The sequence below is a fragment of the Vulpes lagopus genome, chromosome 15, assembly GCF_018345385.1.
Source record: "Vulpes lagopus strain Blue_001 chromosome 15, ASM1834538v1, whole genome shotgun sequence".
Lineage (NCBI taxonomy): Eukaryota > Metazoa > Chordata > Mammalia > Carnivora > Canidae > Vulpes > Vulpes lagopus.
In genome coordinates this window covers 23,665,849-23,683,465 of record NC_054838.1, presented here as the reverse complement: position 1 = coordinate 23,683,465, position 17,617 = coordinate 23,665,849, and the positions used below count along the sequence as shown (strand labels likewise).

Sequence of the window (17,617 nt, the reverse complement as noted above, 5' to 3'; positions counted from 1 at the left end):
AATGAGGGTGTAGGTCCAGAGAGCCAGACCCCAGTTTCTCACACCTCAACAATCCTTCCCCCTACACAAAGGGGTCTTGGGAAGTTACCCTGGCCGAGTCAGGCCTAGAGCTATGGGAAGGCCAACAGTAAGGTACTTGGGCGAGGGACCTGAGCCAGAGCATTGAGTGGTAGGAGCACTAGAGGAAAATTCAGCAGAAAACCCAGACCCCAAGAGAACTGGGGAAGACTTCACCTTTGCTCCCACCTCCCTCCCCACTTTCCCTCAAGGCCTGCCCTCAGCCCACCTGGGAAGTACAGTGTCTCCTTCCTCCTCCTCACTCTTTTTAGAAACCTACCTTGACTGCCTATTGAGCCTTTCTGTCAGGTGAAGCAGGCAGGATTTTAGCAAACAACCCAACTTCCTTTCAGTGAGAGACCAGTTAAATAAATCATGGTTCATCCAATGGGATTTAACCTGGTATAAAAGAATGAGAAAGCTCTTGGTATACAAATGTTGAAAAACCTCCAAGTATATTATTAAGGGAAAGAGGAAAGGTGCAGAAATGTGTCAATAGAATGCACTCTTTTGTGTAAACAAGGAGGGATGTATGTCTTTGCATAAGAAAATTCTGAGGGGTACCTGGGTGGCTTAGTCAGTTAAGCATCTGACTCTTGGGTTTGGCTTAGGTCATGATCTTGGGGTTGTGAGTTGAGCCCTTTGTCAGGCACCGCACTCAGCAGGGAGTCAGCTTAAGGTCCTCTCTCACCTTCTGCACTTTACCCTACCCCTCCCTTCATGCTGTGCTCAAGTGATCACTCTCTTTCTCTCTGTCTCTGTCTCTCTCTCAAAAATAAATTTTAAAAAATTTAAAAGAAAATTCCAGGGGATCCCTGGGTGGCTCAGCAGTTTGGCGCCTGCCTTGGGCCTGGGGCATGGTCCTGGAGACCCGGGATCGGGATTGAGCCCCACGTCAGGCTCCCTGCGTGGAACCTGCTTCTCCTTCTGCCTGTGTCTCTGCCTCTCTCTGTGTCTGTCTCTCATGAATAAATAAATAAAATCTTAAAAAAAAAAAACTTCCAGAAAGGTACAAAAACTTTTTCAAGTAGTTGCTTGGTGGGAGGATATGGGATAGAGATGAGACTTCTGTTTTTTTAATTTTAATTTTTAATTTTTTTTTAGTAATCTTTATACCCAACTTGGGGCTTGAGCTCATGACCCCCAGATCAAGAGTTTCATGCTCTTCTGACTGAGCCAGCCAGATGGCCCAACACTTTCTTCTATAAACCTTTCTATGCCATTTTGATTTGAACCATGTGACCTTATTTAAATACAACATATGTTTGTATATATGTGTGAGTATAAATATACAAAATGTTGAATGGGAAAATGAGATACAGAATGATGCACCTGATTTGATATCATTACATAAATTTCAATAACAAGGCTGTTCATAAAATAATGCTAAAAAAAAAAATAATGCTACATATTAGTTATTGATACTGTAGAACTGTTTGTAGAAATATGAACACGAGGCCACTGGTAGTCCTAGGTCCTTGGGTGTACTGCCAGAGAAACTCTGTGCATTTGTGCCACATACACATATATGTGTATACACATCTGATACAGTTAATGCTACCTTGGACAACATGGGTTTGAACTGCGCGGGTCCACTTACACGTGGAAAAATATTTTTGGAAAAATATAGTACAATACTGTAAATGTATTTTCTTTTCTCTAGCTTACTTTATTGTAAGAATACAGGGGGCACTTGAGTGGCTTGGTCTGTTCGGTGTCTGCCTTGGGCTCAGGTTTGGCTCCCTGCTCAGCGAGGAGTCTGCTTCTCCCTCTCCCCCTGCAGCTCCCCCTGATTGTGTGCGCTCTCTGTCTCTGTCTGAAATAAAATCTTAAAAAAAAAAAAAAAAAAATCACCCTGGGCAGCCCCAGTGGCGCAGCGGTTTAGCGCCGCCTGCAGCCTGGGGTGTGATCCTGGAGACCCAGGATCGAGTCCCACATCGGGCTTCCTGCATGGAGCCTGCTTCTCCCTCTGCCTGTGTCTCTGCCTCTCTCTTCGCTCTCTCTGAATGAATAAAGAAATAAATCTTAAAAAAAAAAAATCACCCTAAAAAAGAAAGAATACGGTATATAGGGACACCTGGGTGGCTCAGTCAGTTGAGCATCCAACTCTCAGTTTTGGCTCAGGTCGTAATCTCAGGGTGTTGGGATGGATCCTCACATCAGCATTGTTGGGTTCTGTGCTCAGCAGGGAGTCTGCATCTCTCCCTCTTTCTGTGCCCTTCCCTGCTCACTCTCTCTTTCTAACATAAATAAATAAAAGTTTCCGGGGGGGGGGGGGGTCCCTGGGTGTCTCGGCGGTTTGGCGCCTGCCTTTGGCCCAGGGCGCGATCCTGGGGTCCCAGGATCGAGTCCCACGTCGGGCTCGCGGCATGGAGCCTGCTTCTCCCTCCTCCTGTGTCTCTGCCTCTCTCTCTCTCTGTCTCTCTGTCTATCATAAATAATATAAATAAATAAATAAATAAATAAATAAATAAATAAATAAATAAATAAACAAATCTTAAAAAAAAAGTTTCCAAAAAAATATAGTGTATAATACACATAATGTACAAAATATGTGTTGATCTACTGTTTATGTTACTGATAAGGCTTCCAGTCAACAGTTGACTATTAGAAGTTAGGGTTTTGGGGAGTCAAAAGTAACTAACCTCTAACCTGCATTGTTCAACAGTTGACCAACTGTATATTCCATTTGTATATACAAATGATAGCATACTATTCTACACTTTACCTTTTTGGGGATAGTTTCACTATACAAAAACCTCATAAAGCCAAGTCATCCACATTTACATACTTGATAGCACATCTGATAGTGTAACTTTCAAGTTACTTCTTTATGCTTTGTATAGTCTGAAATAGATGAAAATGCTCTCTATAGCAAGAACCCTTTCATTAACCATTATAAACAAGTTAAGAAAGTGGGTACCTGGCTGGCTCTATCTGAGGAGCGTGCAACTCTTGATCTTAGGGTTGTTTTTTTTTTTTTTAATTTTTATTTTATTTTATTTTTATTATTTTTTTATCTTAGGGGTTTAAATTTGAGCCCCACGTTGAGTGTAGAGAGATTACTTAAAAATAAAATCTTAAAAAAAAAGTGAAGGAAGAAAAGTTCATTTTTTCAAGTTAAATTGCTTGATCCTTAGTCTGTTTCTCAAACATTATTACAGACAGTAAAGTTGCTGTTAGCCTAGGCAGACAGATGGTATTGTTCCTGTTTTTTTAATAATGTATATTGATGTCTTCCCATTATGATTTTGGGAAAACCTCCAAATCCTGTCATCGCTTATTTGACTAGTAGAATGCCTCTCCCGGGGCACGGTCTGTGGTTTCAGTCTGTTCTCAGCACAGTCCTGCCGCAGGTACACATAAGGTGACAAGGTCAGGGTGTGGTTATGAGGTGCTCACCTAGCTCCCTCTGCCTGCTGGAGCTCCATCACCACTGAGAACCAGACCCCAGTCAGCAGTGCTCTGCCCTCCTCCTATTGAACTAGCCTGTGATCTTCATCCTGTTGCTGGTCTTAATACCTTCGTTCCCTACATTGGGACATGTATCTGTTTTCCTTCTTTAGGAGTAGTTTGGAAGTGTAAATGAAAGTCTTTTGTAGCCTACTAAACACTTATTACATAATCACACTAGTCCTCACATACTGAGAACTTCTCTACACCAAGTAGAATAATGGATGCTTTACTTTGTTGTGTCTTATGACTCTCACGACTCAGTGCACTAATGACATTATTATTTCCAACATACTGATGAGGAAACTGAGGCCTTGGGAGTTAGGTGAATTCCCAAATAGCTAAAAAGCAGAGGAGTCAGGATTCAACCCAAGCTGATTTAACTGCAAAGCCCATGATTTTTTCACTGTAATGCTATCTCCAGATACATGGTCTCATTTTCTTGCCTTACCTCTAAGAAATTTAGCTGAGAAACCACATGCTACGTTGACTTTTGAGAATAGCCTTCAGAGCTCCTCTCCCCAGAAATCTCTTAGTCTGTAAAATTCTTTTTCCACTTCTGCTAAGTTTTGCCAATGAATGCAAATAAAGGAAATATAATATTTTAGAAATAAGAGTATCATGTGACACCATTTCAACCAGAGATAAGCTTAGATTTTTCATTAGAAGTTCTTCCTAGCCATGTGATTAAGCAGGTATAAAAATCATAAATGATGTAAAAAAGAAAAACACAAGGTTTCCATTGCTTTTTTGAAAAAAGCTAAGGAAAGACACAAATAAATCTATAAAGGCAGTCATGCCTGGAGCAATGCTGAGAGCATGTCCAGACCCAAGGCTTATAATTAATCTCATTCTGTGCAGTTGAGGGGAAAAAGCCTTTTCCTATGTGGGGGTTAGAGAAGGGAACAGAGTCTTTGACCGTTGTGAAGTGAAGTCTATGTCACCTCCCCTTGAGGTGAGCGGTCACAGTCTGTTTGTGCTCAACAGGTTCTGTGACTGCTCTGACCAATAGAATTTGGTAAAACTGATCTTTTGACAATTTCTAGCTCCAGCCCTTAAGGGATGATTATGGACTGGATGTGTCTTTCCAACATCTGTATGTTGAACCCTTACCTGCCCCCTACTGTATGATGGTATTAGAAGGTGGGGCCTTTGAGAAATGATTAGAGTTGGAATTAGTGCTCTTATAAAGATCATGAGATGTTTCTCCTTCTGCCTATGTCTGTACCTTTCTTTCTGTGTCTCTCATGAATAAATTAAATCTTAAAAAAATTTTTTTTAAATGTCACGAGAGAGCTTGCTTCCCCTCTCTGCTCTCCACCATATCAAGATACAAGGAATGGGCAGTCTGCAACTTGGAAGGGGGTGGGGGGCGAGGGGAGTGGGGAGCGGGGAGGGTGTCACCAGAATTTACCATGCCTGTACCCTGATCTTGGACTTTCAGGCTTCAGAACTGTGAGGAATAAACTTTTGTTATTTAAACCCCCTATCTCTATGGTATTCTGTTACAGCAGCCCAAACTGACCAAGACAAGGACTAGCAGCTTCTACTTCCTGTTTCTTAGAATATTGGCTCTTAGGCCCCTGAGCCACCATGTGAGAGGACTGACTGCCATGTCAAGAAGCCCATGGGATACATGGAGAAGAGGGGGCCTAGCTGAGGCTAGCCTTCCAGCAAACCCTGCCCAAGGGCCAACCACGTGAGTAAAACCATCTTGGATGTTCAGGAAAATCCCAGACATAAGCTCAACACTACCAAGTGACCCTAGTCACTGACACATGGAGCAAAAAGAGTATCCAGCTGAGTCTTGCCCAAACTCCAGACTCATAAAATCATGAAATATAACAAGTTAGCTATTAAACCACTGTGTCTATTTGATTTTTTTAACTTTGTATTTTGGCATACTCTTTGAGTTACAGAAAAGTTGCAAGAGTAGTGAAGAGAGTTCCCATATACTTTTCATCCATGTTCCTCAAGTGTTGACATCTTACATCTGGCCAAAGTACATTTTGGCCAGAAAATCAGGGAAGTGATGGCCCTTTCAGAGTGTATCATATCAAGGGATATATGATGTGCACAATGTCTTACTGCTAGCAATCATTTGGTTAAGGTGGTTTCTCTCCATATAGGTATTAGTTTTCCCTTCGTGAGTAATCAGCATTTTGTGGGAAGATGCTTGGACACTATGCACACATCCTCATCACCCTGTCCTTCACTTATTTTAACATCCAATCCTGCCTGGAACAGTAAACCACAAAGCCAGGGGATGGTGCAGCGATAGCTAACTGCTAACACCGTGAGAGTCAGTGTCATCTTTTTTTCAGGCTCTGAGAAACAATTTGGCTTATCACCTTAATACAGCCATGTAACAGTTACATCTACAGAATTAACAAAGTATTTCACAGAATTCCTCATCACTGCAGGGGATGATCAAGTTATTTGATCATTGACGAGTTTTAATCTGGAAGTGACATGATTCATCGGGCGATTTTGAAAGATTCGGCTGGTGTGTGCAGAAGGATTGGGTGTGGACAGGGCAGGTGGATCAGGTAGGCTTCAGGAGTCCAGGCCTGGAATGATGGTTCCTTGGACCAGCGGGATGGAAGTGGGGATGCTATCAATTAATCAGTTTGAGATCCACTGCGTGCCTACTATGTGCTAAGCTGTTTGTTGTAGGTGCTTGGGCTACAGCAGTGAACCAGACGAAGTCCCTGCTCTCATGGGGCTGACATTCCAGGGAGGGAGGGGAAATGAGAGAAAATAAATGGAGAGGGGCACCTGGGGGCTCATTCAGTTAAGTGTCTGCCTTCAGTTCAGATCATGATCCCCTGGAAGGATCTCCTCTGGAGAAATAAAGTAGGGTAAGGGAATAGAAAGATAGAGGAGGGACTTTTTTACGATTTTATTTATTTATTTGAGAGAAAGAGAGCATGAGCAGGGGGAAGAGCAGAGGCAGAGGAAGAAGCAGACTCCACTCTGAGCAGGGGGCCCGATGTGGTGCTCGATCCCAGGACCCCCGGGATCATGACCTGAATCGAAGTCAGATACTTAGCAGACTGAGCCACCCAGCCACCCAGAAGAGGGGCTATTTTGTATAGGAAAGATCTACAAGGTGATATTTGGGCAGAGGCCACAGTGAAGTAAGGAAAGGATCCCCATGGATATGGAGGGGTGTTTTATACTTACAGGTCTCAGCCTATCAATAAGCAATGTTGTGGTTGGACTGGCCCTGGCCCTTGTGGTTCATATTATGAATGTAAGATGCCTTTCAGCAATAACGTTCAGGAAGCATTGAAAAAAATAAAGATTTATTACTTACAGAACCTGGAAATTGCACAGCAAGGTTTCCACCGGCATAGACCGCACATGGGCCTGGGGTTCTACTTTTACTGGGATCAGGACCGCACTGGGCGCCTAGGGTTTCACGGGCTCACTCTTGTATTTACTTATTCATTTATTTTAAGACTTTATTTATTTGAGAGAGAGAGAGACAGAGAGCATGAGCAGGGACAGAGGCAGAAGGAGAGGGAGAAGCAGGCTCTCTACTGATTAGGAGCCTGATGTGGGGGCTCCATTCCAAGATCCTGAAATCATGACCAGAGCTGAAGGCAGATGCTTAACTGACTGGGCCACCCAGGCACCCCTTCTATTTATTTGTTTGTTTAGGTTTTATTTATCTGAGAGAGAGAGAGTGTGTGTGTGAGTACAGGCTCCCTCTGTATTGGTGATTTTTAAACATAAGAGCAGGAGGGGGGTGCCTGGTTGGCTCAGTCAGCAGAGCATGTGACTCTTAATCTCAGGTTTGTAGGCTGGTGGAGTTCAAGCCCCATGTTGGGTGCAGAGCCAATTTAAGGTAAAAAACAACAACAAAATAAGAGTGGGAATCAAAGTGCAAAAAGAGACAAAACAAGCGACCCTAATGGTCCGTGGAAATCAGCCAAGATATTTAAAACAAAAGAGCCTCAGTTGGAGGTGGAGGTAGCCTGGCTCTTTATCTAGCCTGCGTTGTTGGCAAAGTGTTTATTGGAAGTGGCTGTCCTTGGGGATCCCTGGGTGGCTCAGTGGTTTAGCACCACCTTTGGCCCCGGGCGTGATCCTGGAGACCCAGGGTCGAGTCCCACATAGGGCTCCCTGCATGGAGCCTGCTTCTCCCTCTGCCTCTCTCTCTCTGTGTCTCTCATGAATAAATAAATAAAATCTTAAAAAAAAAAAAAAAAAAAGGAAGTGGCTGTCCTTGAAGCGGATGTGTCAGTAATCAAGCTTAAGTCAGGCATTTGAGTTGCAAGAAAGAACAACTGGCTCTCAAGGTTTACACTATAATCTACCCTGTGATTCTGAGGTATCAGAGCCAATGGTAAGGAGATTAACTGGCAGGGTAGCCAATCTGTTAAAAGTCAGGGGTAGGGCACTTTGTAACCCAGAATACACACATCTAAATAGGATTATAGCTGCAAATGTAGTGATTATACAGGCAATAGTCTGAAATCCAGTCCATAGCCATTGTCCTAAACTTGAAAGGTCTATCCATGAAAACAGGCTAGTAATCTCAGTTCACCTAAAATCTCTCTCTTTTAAAATATTTTTATTTATTCATGAGAGACACAGAGAGAGGCAGAGACATAGGCAGAGGGAGAAGCAGGCTCCCTATGGTAAGCCTGATGCAGGACTTAATCCCAGGACCCACCATCTGAGCCAAAGGCAGATGCTTAACAACTGAGCCACCAAGGTGCCTCTAAAATCTCTTATCCCACTTATCTCTATCTACATCACTTGCTCCCAACAACTATGTTTAGATTACCCAAAAACTTTATTAGACACTAGACAGAGTCAGTCATCATCCCAAGTGACTTTTCTTCCTGACAAAATGTGTATTAGAGATAACATGAATTTGACTGGTAAACGCAGGTGGAATAAAAGTTGTATGTCTGCATTATGTTTAATGCTGATAACTCTGAAGACATACCAATTTTAATTAAGCTAAACTTAAACTAACTTTTTAAAAAAATATTTTATTTATTTATTTGTGAGAGACACAGAGAGACAGGCAGAGGGAGAAACAGGCTCCTTGCAGGGAGCCTGATGTGGGACTTGATCCCCGGATTCGGAATCATGCCCTAAGCTAAAGGCAGATGCTCAACCACTGAGCCACCCAGGCGTCCCTAAACTAGCTTTTATTTACTGAAGATTATCCCAGATCATAAGAACTTGAAAAACATTTGGGTTAGTTTCTGTATATCTGAGTTTTAGGAATATTTAATTCAAAAGTGCTCATTTTTAAGCCAATTAAATAGAACTCTTTTACCAACTAATTTTGGCAATACCATCTGGTGGTAGAGAGAGAGAGAAAACCACATGTACATATCATACATCCATCGACATTTATAAACATGCAGAGATACACAGAGACCCTATAGCTTCTGTTTCAAAATTTTCACCACGAATCAGGTACATTAATATAAAACTCACTAGTTTATAAATAACAGTTGAGTCCAAATTGACAGATGGAAAAGTTAAGGTTGCCTGCTCCAATGGCTAAAGCTTTTTACTAATGTTTGTGAAGACTTCTTAAGATTTGTATTTGTTTGGGCACATGGGTGGCTCACCGGTTGAGCGGCTGCCTTTGGCTCAGGGCATGATCCTGGAGTCAGGGGATTGAATCCCACATCGGGGATCCCCGCAGGGAGCCTGCTTCTCCCTCTGCCTGTGTCTCCCTCTTTCTCTGTCTCTCATGGATAGATAAATAAAATCTTAAAAAAAAAAAAAAAAGCTTTGTATTTATGCATGACAAATAATCTTAAATTACTTCCTTGGGTGTTTACATCTTCAAGGGACAGAGAAAGAATGTAAGTTTTCTCCTTGGAGTTTTAGTGCCTTTTGGATGGTTTGATTGTCCCTATAAAATATAGTAGCATTGACCTCCAATTAGGGGAGCACCTGGTAAAAATAATTCTCTGGACTCAGGGTCAAATGCGGCCTCTTCAGGAATGGAAATGAAGCGGGATCATTTGGGTCATTATGGTCATGAAAATGATAAACCCAATGGACCATGCTGATTTTGTATAGCAGGAGATGGGTTTCATCTTGGTTTTCCATTCACTGTAAGCCTTAGCAGTGATGACTGTGATGGAAGGATGAGCATGGAGCGAGGCAGTAAATATCCAAGTGAGGACAGGAAGGGTCCTGGTATGAATATCAGGGGCCCTCGGGGCCTCTACCTTCCCACTTCCCTCTTCCTCCTCACTCAAATAAATAAATAAATAAATACATAAACAAAATCTTAAAAAAATAAAAAAAAGAGGGATAATTTAAAGTGAGGATAGGGAATAAATAAGTGGCCCAAATGGTACAGTTACCAAAATCAGCAAAGATCCCAAAAACAAAAGTACCTTGGTGGAGGGGAAGTGACCTGGCTCTTGGTTTATTAGAGATAGCTGTGCATTGGATGCTTCAGTAATTAAAGCTTAAGTCAGGCACTTACTTTACATAAAAGAAAAGAAACCAACTGTCAGTTTACACTGCCAGAAGGATATGTTCCAGGCTGGGGGAATCATAAGCCTAAAGGCTCTGGAGCAGGAATGTACTCAGTGCATTTCAGGAACAGGTAGCAAGGAGGTATTGCATTCACATCGCTCAGCTCTCACTCTTTCTGGATCCTGACTACCATCCTGTCCACATCATCTCAGAGCTACCAAAGCCCTTCCCATCTGAGTCTCCCTAACATTCTTTCTCATCATTCTTTCTCTATCCCCAGTTCTGCCCAAAATTCCTAGTTCTTTCAGTGTTCTTCAAACACATCATCACCTTTCAACTCCATGTCCTTGAAGGTAATCATGCCTCTTCATACATTGCCTTCTCCCACTTGTCTACAAGTAAACTCCTACTCATCCCTCAAGGCCCTCTCTAATGCTTCCCTGGAACAAAAGTCTAAACTTTTCTCCAGAACCTATTCATCTCTCCTTCCTCTGTGCTCTCATATGGTCTCCACATACATCGATTTTTTTTTTTTAAGATTTTTAATTTATTTATTCATGAGAGACACAGAGAGAGGGAAGCAGAGACATAGGCAGAGGGAGAAGCAGGCTCCACACAGGGAGACTGATGTGGGACTCAGTCCTGGGATTCCAGGATCATGCCCTAGGCCGAAGGCAGGCACTAAACCGCTGAGTCACCCAGGCATCCCAACATACACTTTTTTTTTTTCTTTTTTTACATACATTGATTTTTAACATTTACTACCCTCTCCTATAATTGTGTATAATTGTTTTAGTCCTCACTGGACTGTATTTTTCTCTAGGACAGGGATTATGTCTGCTTCTGTCCCTAGGACCTAGCATGTGTCTGGCATTTGCTTGGCACTCAATAAATGTTGACCAAACAGTGGAACAAATGAAGGAATATGAAGCAAATTTCTTAATCTCTCAGTCTTAGTTTTATTATCCTTGAAATGAAAGCAACTTAAACATTCAGCAAGGTTAAATGATGGATAATGAATGTAAGACAAATGTCACCATCATTGACTGAATTGCCCAAGCCCAAAATAGGAAATCACACAAAATTTCCACTTCTCCATTCCTTTTTTCCCTCCCCAAGCTAACCAGTCACTGTGGCATGTTGAACCTGGCTGGACCTTGGTAAGAAACTCTAGGTTACAGGAGGATTTCCATTAGGCCAGAGCTGTCAGGAAGCATGGGAGGCAAAGGGTGCTGGAGGTAGGGAGTCTATAAGGAAAAGAAGCAGGAGGACTCATGGGGACATAGGCCACAGGAGAACAGGTAAGGGATCCAGGAGAAGGGAGACATCAGTCTGAGTCCTGGGGACATGGAAACCACTCAAGTCTGTGCCCTCAAGAATTTCTGGTCTGCTAGGGATACAATAGAATCAATTTGTACAGAATAAGGCTATAGGGGAGCATCACCTCCTTCCTCATTTGGCTTACAGGATACCTCCCAGCTTGCCTGCGTTTCTACTTATATTTTTGGACCCCCTCAGTCTGATCTGATGCTTCTCCTAGTTTCCTTAAATGATGAATGTTGAAGGAAACTATTTTCCATCTATACTCATTCCTTTGATGATCTCATATCATCTCATGGCTTTAAATGCCATCTATGTGCTGATAACTCCCAAATTGATATCTGCAATCTAGATCTCTCCCCTGACCTCAGACTTCTTGCCCCCTGCTCCTCCTGCCCTCTCACCATCTGTACTCTAATGAGCATTTTAAACTCTGCACACACCCAAAAATGAGCTCCAGATAGTTCCCTACACAAAACAACATCTCCCTTGTCTTTCCCATCTCAAGAAATGGCAACGCTGGTCTCCCAGTTGTTCAGTTCAAAAGTCTTGGCTCCTTTCTTTCTCTGATATTCTACATCCAATCTGTCAGCAAGCTCTCTTGTCCCTACCCTCTAAATATATTCAACATTCAACCACTTTTTATCCCCCACCTCTGGATTATTGTAATAGGCTCCCAGTTGGTCTCCCTGCTTCTGCCACTCTCCCTCCTGAATCTATTCTTCATAGAACAGCCAGAGTTAACTCTGTTAAAATGTAAATCAGATTGTGTGGATCCTCTGCTCAAAACCCTTCACAGGATTCTCAACATGGAGTAGAAGCTAAAGTCATTATTGTGACTTGCAAGGCTGTACTATCTGGCTCCTGCTACTTCTCTGTCCTCATCTGCTGCTCTCACCGTAGTACACTATGCTTCAGCCATTCTAGACCCTTTGCACTCGTTCTCTCTCTGAAATGCTCTTCCCTAAATATCAGAACAGTGCTCGCCACCCCTGCACCCCCGGCTTTTTCTTTAGACCTTAGCTCAAAAGTCTCCTTCCTAGTAAGGTTTTCCTTGGCCCCCCTATCTAAAATAAAACCCCTCCCCTCCCTGCTTCTCTGATTTATGTTTTTCTTCTGGGTGCTTTTTTTTTTTTTTTTTTTAAAGATTTTACTAATTTGTTCATAAAAGACACACAGAGAGAGCCTGAGACATAAGCAGAAGGAGAAGCAGGCCCCCTGCAGGGAGCCTGATGTGAGACTTGATCCCAGGGAGCCTGATGTGGGAGCCTGATGTGAGACTTGATCCCAGGATCCTGGGATCAGGACCTGAGCCAAAGGCAGATGCTCAACCACTGAGCCACCCAGGTGCCCCTCTCCTAGGTATTTACTGCAATCCTGCAATCCCCAAGTGCCCCTCTCCTAGGTTATTTACTGCAAACCTGCAATCCCAATCTTAAAACTGTATTTTGTTTATCTTCTTTGTTGTTTATCTCTCCTATTAGAATGGAAGCTGCATGGAGATTGTTGGGGGGGGGCATCTGTTTTGTTCCCTATTGTATACCCACTACTTAGACTAGTGACAGGCATATAGTAAGGCACTAAGTACGTACTTGTAGAATGAATGAATGAAAAAGGTGGACATTTCCAAGAGGCAAATTTTACTCTTCACTTTTTAAAAAGATTTTATTTATTCATGAGAGACACAGAGAGAGAGGCAGAGACACAGGCAGAGGGAGAAGCAGGCTCCATGCAGGGAGCCCGAGTGGGACTGGATCCTGGGACTGGATCCTAGGTCTCCAGGACCAGGTCCTGGGCTGAAGGCGACGCCAAACTGCTGAGCCACCCGGGGCTGCCCCAAATTTTACTCTTTAATGAAAAACTTCATGACTACCAGAACTGCTTGGAAACACAATCATGTTAACATACACAGTACACTACCACTTAAACATGTAGTCTCACCAAATCCTCACATCAGTCCAGGACAGGAGGTAGGATGCGCAGTTTATGAAGTTTATGGTTGAAGAGGAAACTGAATCCAGACTGGGGTGGATAAAGGACTTGTTAAAGCTCACACATCTGGTGTGGTCAGGAGCGGAATCAGGGATGATTGCTAGCTCTAGAAGAGGCTGGTGGGTGATGGAGCTTAATGGGGGGGTTGGGTTCGAAGAACTGCCTTTTGACAGAAGGCATGATCCCTGAAGGGGAGGCTGACTCAGCGGTTACCAGAACAGACTCATCAACAAAGGACTGGGAGAGATGACGAGGTTGACCACTAAAGGTATTTAGACCAGTCCCGGAAAGGGCAACTGAATTCCCCAAAAGTGGTGTCCTGAGGCTGACTGGTCACTGAAACCCATACATGAACTCAGACGCAGAGCTGGACAGGCAATCGTAAGAAACCACTGCGTCCACCGTGGGTCTGTGGAGCCTGGCTTCTCCACTGGACTGGAGGTCTACGGGGGCAGGCACCGTGTTCTAGATTCATCCCCCCCCCCCCCCCCGGCTTCTAGCAGAGCCTGGAATACAGTAGGGACTCAACTATTTCTGCTGAAGTCGTACATACATGCACCAACCAAGAAGCTGAGGGTGAGAAAAGACAGACAGAAGGGGCATAATATCGCCCCGCGATTTGGGGTAGAAGCAAACGAATTTTCCTGGGACGCGCGGCAGGACGAAGAGTTCCAGTGCTAAAGCAGGTAGCTGCTGCCAGCTATTTTCCAGCAGGGCTTGGCAAGCAGATCCAGGCTAGGGACGAACGGGCGGGGTTCGATGGGGCCGTTGCGGGGGGGGGGGGGGGGGGCACGCTGGGGAAGCCGAAAGGCGGAGACTCAAGGCGGGGCCAACGGAGTAGGCAAATTTTCGACCTCAACTACGTGACTGAGGTGTGTAACGTCACATCCGGTGGGGTGGGCGGGAGCGGGAAACAAAAGGAGAGCAAAGGCGCATGCGTTGGTGGTTCCCGGGCTCTGGTGGGCTCTTCCGCTCGGGCAGAGAGAAGTGCTTCCGGGTCGCCGCCGGCTGCCGCCTCCTGGCGCGGTAAGTACGGAAGCCAGGCTGCGGCCTCTGTCTCCTTGCCCCTTCTCGTCTCCCTCTCGCGGAGGAACCCCGTGGTCCTGACCCGGCTTCTCAGGAGCTCCACGTTCAGACTCCTTTCCACATTAAAGAGCTCCAGTTCATTGGCCGCTTCCTCGAGGCTAAGCCCCACCCAGTCGCCCGAGACCCGTCCCTCATTGGTGTCCGTTTCTGTCACCCACCATTCCTCCCAGTTAATTGGCCCCATTCAGGCCCCGCTCCTTTCGCGATTAGCAGTCCTATAAGGGTAAATGCCTGTTCGAATCCCGCCCCTGCATTCTTCGTGTTGGTCCACCCCGCGGTCATTATCATAATGAGCAAAGAGTGGGCGGGGGCTTTGCGGCGAGGGGTGGGCTTTCGGAGCCTCGGGCTCTGGCCTCTCCGATGACGGGCCCGGAGTGAGGAAGGCTTGTGTTGTGCTGGTGACACGGCCCGGGAAGCTGAGGTTCACGGAAGGGCAGCGGCGGGCCCAGGATCGGCTAAATGAGTTTAGGGCAAAAGCAGAAGTAGACGTCGGTCCGTTTCTCCTGCTCATCTCTAGTGCCTGGCCTCGATTTCTTCCCCGCGGAATATGATGCCCCAGCTCACTTGTGACCTAGAGCCAGTCGTTGCCTGTCGCAGGGCCTCAATTTTCCTGTGAGCTGAAAGGTTTTAATTCAAATTCTCTGGGACCTTTCCGGTCCCCCTCAGCTGCTTTTAATCCGTGCCGAATTTACATTATCCATTCACGTTAGTTCATTCAGCTTTCCATTTACTTATTTATTCATTTACTCATGCCTTTAGAATGTCTTTCTGAACCGTGCTGCACCCCACCCCAGTTTAGCTGGTTCATGAGAGAGGTGGTTAGTGTCCTAAATTTCTGACACTGGGTAAGTACAGTATGGATCATCACAGAGGGGCAAAAAGTAGGTCTTAGTGTTTGGAGGAGGTAACGATAGGATCAGTGGAGCCCTGCTGCCTCTGATTTTGTAGTGCCAGTCTGCATTCTGGATTCATAGCTCTACATTTGGCTTCCATTCCCCTTCCCGCCTCCCCTTGAACTACTTTACTTCTCCATAAAGTAAATTAATTATCAGAATAAGTATGAGGGTGGTATAATTGTTATTATTCCCCCCCCATTTTACAGATGAGGAAACTGAGGCTCATAGAGGTTAAGTGACTTGGCCAAGGTCAAACAGCTAGTAAGTGGTGGAGCCAGGACTCAAACCCAGGTCTGTTTGATTCCCACAGAGAAGAGCTATTTCCCTGCTACCTTCTACTCCACCCCATCCCCAAATCAAACTATAACCAAATAAAACCCAAAAACAAACACATCTGACAGCTGGATTCACCTGGCCCTTTACCTCAGTCTAGGAGCCATGTCCACCTTGTTTCCCTCACTCTTCCCCCGTGTGACTGAGACATTGTGGTTTAATCTGGATCGACCCTGTGTGGAGGAGACAGAGCTGCAGCAGCAAGAACAACAGCATCAGGCCTGGGTGAGTAAGGACCTAGCACAGTGGTGGAGCCTCTGGGAGAAGCTTTTTGCCCTGAACTGGGAACAATCAAGCTGGGAGGCAGGAGGCCTAGATTCACATCTTTGTATTACCCTGACTTACTGTGGGCCCATGAGACTTCTGAGCCAGATTGGAGGCCAAGGCTCTTTCCTCTGAAACATAAGAAATAATAATTTTGACTTTATTGAGGTCCTAGTAGGTGCCTTATTCTAGACTGATAGTCTCTCACTTTACCCTCACCATCATCTTAGGAGGAAACTGTGGCCTCCTAAGAGAGTTGACGTAGTTGGATCAAGTTTATAAGTAAGTGGCAGATGATAAGAGACAAAGAGATTGGCTCTTTCTGGCAACTGGAAGGAAGCTTCACCCTTAAGGGGACTTCTTAGGGGCAGAGTAGGCCAGTCTCATGTCCCTGACCTGTCCTGCTCAGGCTCTGACTCTGCTCTCCACCTGATTTGGCTACAGCTCCAGAGTATTGCAGAGAAAGACAACAACCTGGTACCTATTGGCAAGCCGGCCTCAGAGGTGAGTGGTTCCAGCAGGTAGGGCTTGTGTGGAGCCCAGGTGGACTAAAGCTCTGCTCTACTTCTGAAGGTCCTGCCTCTGACGCAGAGCGGTTGTGGTGTTCAGCTCTGGATGGAGGCTATAAAGAGGGTGTAGAGTGGTGGCCATTGGACCCAGCACTAAGGTCCTATAGAATATGCATCAGCCTGCTAGACTCAAAGGAGCAGAGAAAGGTTGGGGAATGGAGGGTCATGCACTGGCCCCAGAGACTGGCTCCAAGTGGACCTTGAGCTGGTCCAGGCACTCTTATAGGGCCTATAGTCTTTCCCCTGCCTCACCAGCACTATGATGATGAAGAAGAAGAGGATGAAGATGACGACGAGGATAGTGAAGAGGACTCAGAGGATGATGAGGATATGCAGGACATGGATGAGATGAATGACTACAATGAGTCACCAGATGATGGAGAGGTCAATGAGGTAGGTAGAGGTGTGGGGGAGGGCCCCCTGCTCCTGACCTAATTGGTGGCCAAGAGGTACAGAGATTCTGGTGCCAGACGGGCAAGATCTGGGACTGGGGCTGACTGGGTGGCTGAGGCCCCTCCCCACCCACACCCAGCCTTCTCTCCAGGTGGACATGGAAGGCAACGAACAGGATCAGGACCAGTGGATGATCTAGGTAGACAAGGCAGGGTGGCCTCAGGTAAATTCCAGGCCAGCCCAACTTACCCTGCATCCTCTGCAGAACCAGCTGATTGCCCCAGTGCCTGAAAGCTCACCCTTGGGTATCTCTTCAGCTGCTGCCAGGAACTGGTCTCCTTGGCTCCTCCCAGGCCATCAGTTTGCCCGTGATTCCCCAGGGCCTGAGCCCAACCCACCTTTCTGCCTAGTACCTAACCCTTTGGTTGCCAGGTATAATCTCTTTCTAACTCTCTTTAATAAAGACACAGGACTGATTTTTTTCCCCCGTGTCTATTCCCTATTTGTTGGTGGGGTGCAGAGGAATCCAGCATCTTCTCTTGAGCTTTAGGAAGAGGGCACACAAGGGACTTCAGGCAAGCCTACCTGACCATGCGGTCCAGGGCTAAGCAAGGCCAGGGTGGCCCTAGCCATGGGCCCAGGCTCCATGTCCGTTTCCTCTGGCCCAGCTTGTATCCATACATTCCTTCAGAGCTTCTCTGTTTCCTCTGATCCCACCTGGAACTGCATGGGCTGGGGAGGGCAGGCTTTCTGAGTCTCAGAGGTGGGAGGCCCCTGGAGCTC

The 17,617-nt window shown here is 45.4% G+C and overlaps 1 protein-coding gene across 9 annotated transcripts; it reads left to right on the top strand.

Moving 5' to 3' along the window:
- Positions 1–14,182: 14,182 nt before the first annotated feature.
- On the top strand, positions 14,183–17,310 carry ANAPC15 (anaphase promoting complex subunit 15). 9 transcript variants are annotated; one of them, XM_041730131.1, is made up of 6 exons: positions 14,694–14,991; positions 15,482–15,566; positions 15,709–15,833; positions 16,317–16,376; positions 16,697–16,834; positions 16,974–17,310. In XM_041730131.1, exons 3-6 carry the CDS (start codon positions 15,714–15,716, stop codon positions 17,031–17,033), a joined length of 378 nt encoding a protein of 125 aa, XP_041586065.1. In that variant the 5' UTR covers positions 14,694–14,991; positions 15,482–15,566; positions 15,709–15,713; the 3' UTR covers positions 17,034–17,310. The 9 variants fall into 9 exon arrangements, with proteins under 9 accessions (XP_041586060.1, XP_041586061.1, XP_041586066.1 ...); XM_041730129.1 differs by having other exon boundaries at positions 15,704–15,833; XM_041730126.1 differs by lacking the exons at positions 14,694–14,991; positions 15,482–15,566 and adding an exon at positions 14,183–14,319 and having other exon boundaries at positions 15,704–15,833.
- Positions 17,311–17,617: the final 307 nt, after the last annotated feature.

Bases quoted from the DNA above. Each gene is read 5' to 3' on its own strand.
- ANAPC15 (XM_041730126.1), top strand. From the start codon at position 14,228: ATGCGTTGGTGGTTCCCGGGCTCTGGTGGGCTCTTCCGCTCGGGCAGA. The intron at 14,320-15,703 runs GTAAGTACGGAA...CCTTTACCTCAG, and splicing joins GGCTGCCGCCTCCTGGCGCG to TCTAGGAGCCATGTCCACCT. The intron at 16,835-16,973 runs GTAGGTAGAGGT...ACCCACACCCAG, and splicing joins ATGATGGAGAGGTCAATGAG to CCTTCTCTCCAGGTGGACAT.